Source organism: Panthera uncia, chromosome X (assembly GCF_023721935.1).
Source record: "Panthera uncia isolate 11264 chromosome X, Puncia_PCG_1.0, whole genome shotgun sequence".
In the NCBI taxonomy this organism is placed as follows: domain Eukaryota; kingdom Metazoa; phylum Chordata; class Mammalia; order Carnivora; family Felidae; genus Panthera; species Panthera uncia.
The window spans coordinates 28,908,090-28,909,642 of NC_064817.1; the positions used below are offsets into that span (position 1 = coordinate 28,908,090).

The 1,553-nt window shown below is 44.9% G+C and overlaps 1 protein-coding gene across 1 annotated transcript; it reads right to left on the reverse strand.

Moving 5' to 3' along the window:
* Positions 1–707: 707 nt before the first annotated feature.
* On the reverse strand, positions 708–1,553 carry LOC125931255 (zinc finger protein 250-like). Its single transcript, XM_049643220.1, has one exon. The coding sequence runs from the start codon at positions 1,551–1,553 to the stop codon at positions 708–710; it is 846 nt and encodes a 281-aa protein (XP_049499177.1).

Sequence of the window (1,553 nt, forward strand, 5' to 3'; positions counted from 1 at the left end):
CTTTAACAATAAGTCTGTTTCATTGCATAAATCAGATCACTGTGGGGCAGGCAGTTCCAAGGCTGGGTGATTTGGAGGCTGGGAAATCCATCTCAGCTATCTCATGTAGAGTCAATACTGTCCATGGAAAACAAAAACCTCTGGAAAACTGCAGCAGATTCCAGCTCAGATCTTTTTGACAGGTGCTGGATTATGTCCAAATTGAAACCATCCATGGGTAGGAAATGAGGATCCTTACGTGGGTTCATATCACTTATGAGTCCCTCCAGGAAATAGGAGAGAGGGTGGAGGTGTGCTTTACCTGAGTACACTGGGGTAACAGACACATAGTGTGGGTCCCTGACTGCTGGCAGAAGTGCAATGGTGTCTGCAATAGATACAGGCAATGGCATAGCTTAGGCCAAGTGAAGGCCCTGGGAAGATTAAAAACAAGTAAAAGTAGCTCCTGAAACCTTTCCACATACCTGGCACCTGTAGTTCTCTTCCCAGCGTGGATAACTAGATATACAAAGTTCAACTTCAAGTTGTCAACTTCATCTCAAAGGCTACTTTGAGTCATGCTGTATTGAGCAAGGAGAAAGCATGTTCCCTTATCTCTTAAGGTCTCTCTTTAGTGTGAAGTTTCTGGTGCTAAGTGAACTTGAAAGATGTAGCTAAAGGATCACGAAAACTCATACACACATGAGGCCTTTCTTTGGTATGAACTTTTATGTGCCAAGCCAGGTGGGAATGTTTTCTGTAGACGCTCCCGGATTGGCTGAACACATAAGCCTTTGCTCTGGTGTTATGTCTCTGGTGTATAATGAGGCTGGAATTCTCAGCAAAGAACTTTCCACATTCACTTCACCCATAAGCCTTGCTGTAGTGTGAACTTTCTGGTGTTGAATAAGGTGGGGATGACTGATGTAGGCTTTCCCACATTCACTGCACACGTAGGGCCTTTGTCCACTGTGAATTCTCTTATGTACTTTAATGTAGGAACTGTGACTAAAGAATTTCCCACATCCATCGCACTTATAAGATTTTTCCCCAGTGTGGCTTTTCTGGTGCTCAGCAAGTGCGCCTTTTTGGAGAAAGGCTTTCCCACATCTGCTGCATGTGAAAGACCTTTCTCCCCTGTGAATTTTCTGGTGCTGAATAAGGGTGTCTTTGCCGCCAAAGGCCTTCCCACATTCACCGCACTCAAAAGGTTTTGATCCGGTGTGAATTCTCTGGTGCTGAACAAGATGGGATTTTCTGATAAAAGATTTACCACATTCAGCACAGTCATTAGGCTTTGATCCCATGTGAGCACTCTGGTGTGCTTGGAGGCTGGAGTTGTAGACAAAACAGTTCTCAGTCATTGCACTCATGAAGCTTTTCTCTAGTGTGGGTTTTCTGGTGTTGAACACATTTGTCTTTGTCGTTGAAAGCTTCCCCACACTCACTGCACTCGCAATCATTTTGTCCAGTGTGAAGGGCTTCTTCACACTTAGTGCTAACGCATAGCTGTGTCTCGTCTTGAGAGACATGGTACTAGACACATCCAGAGCTGGCCAAGGAGTACTCCCCAT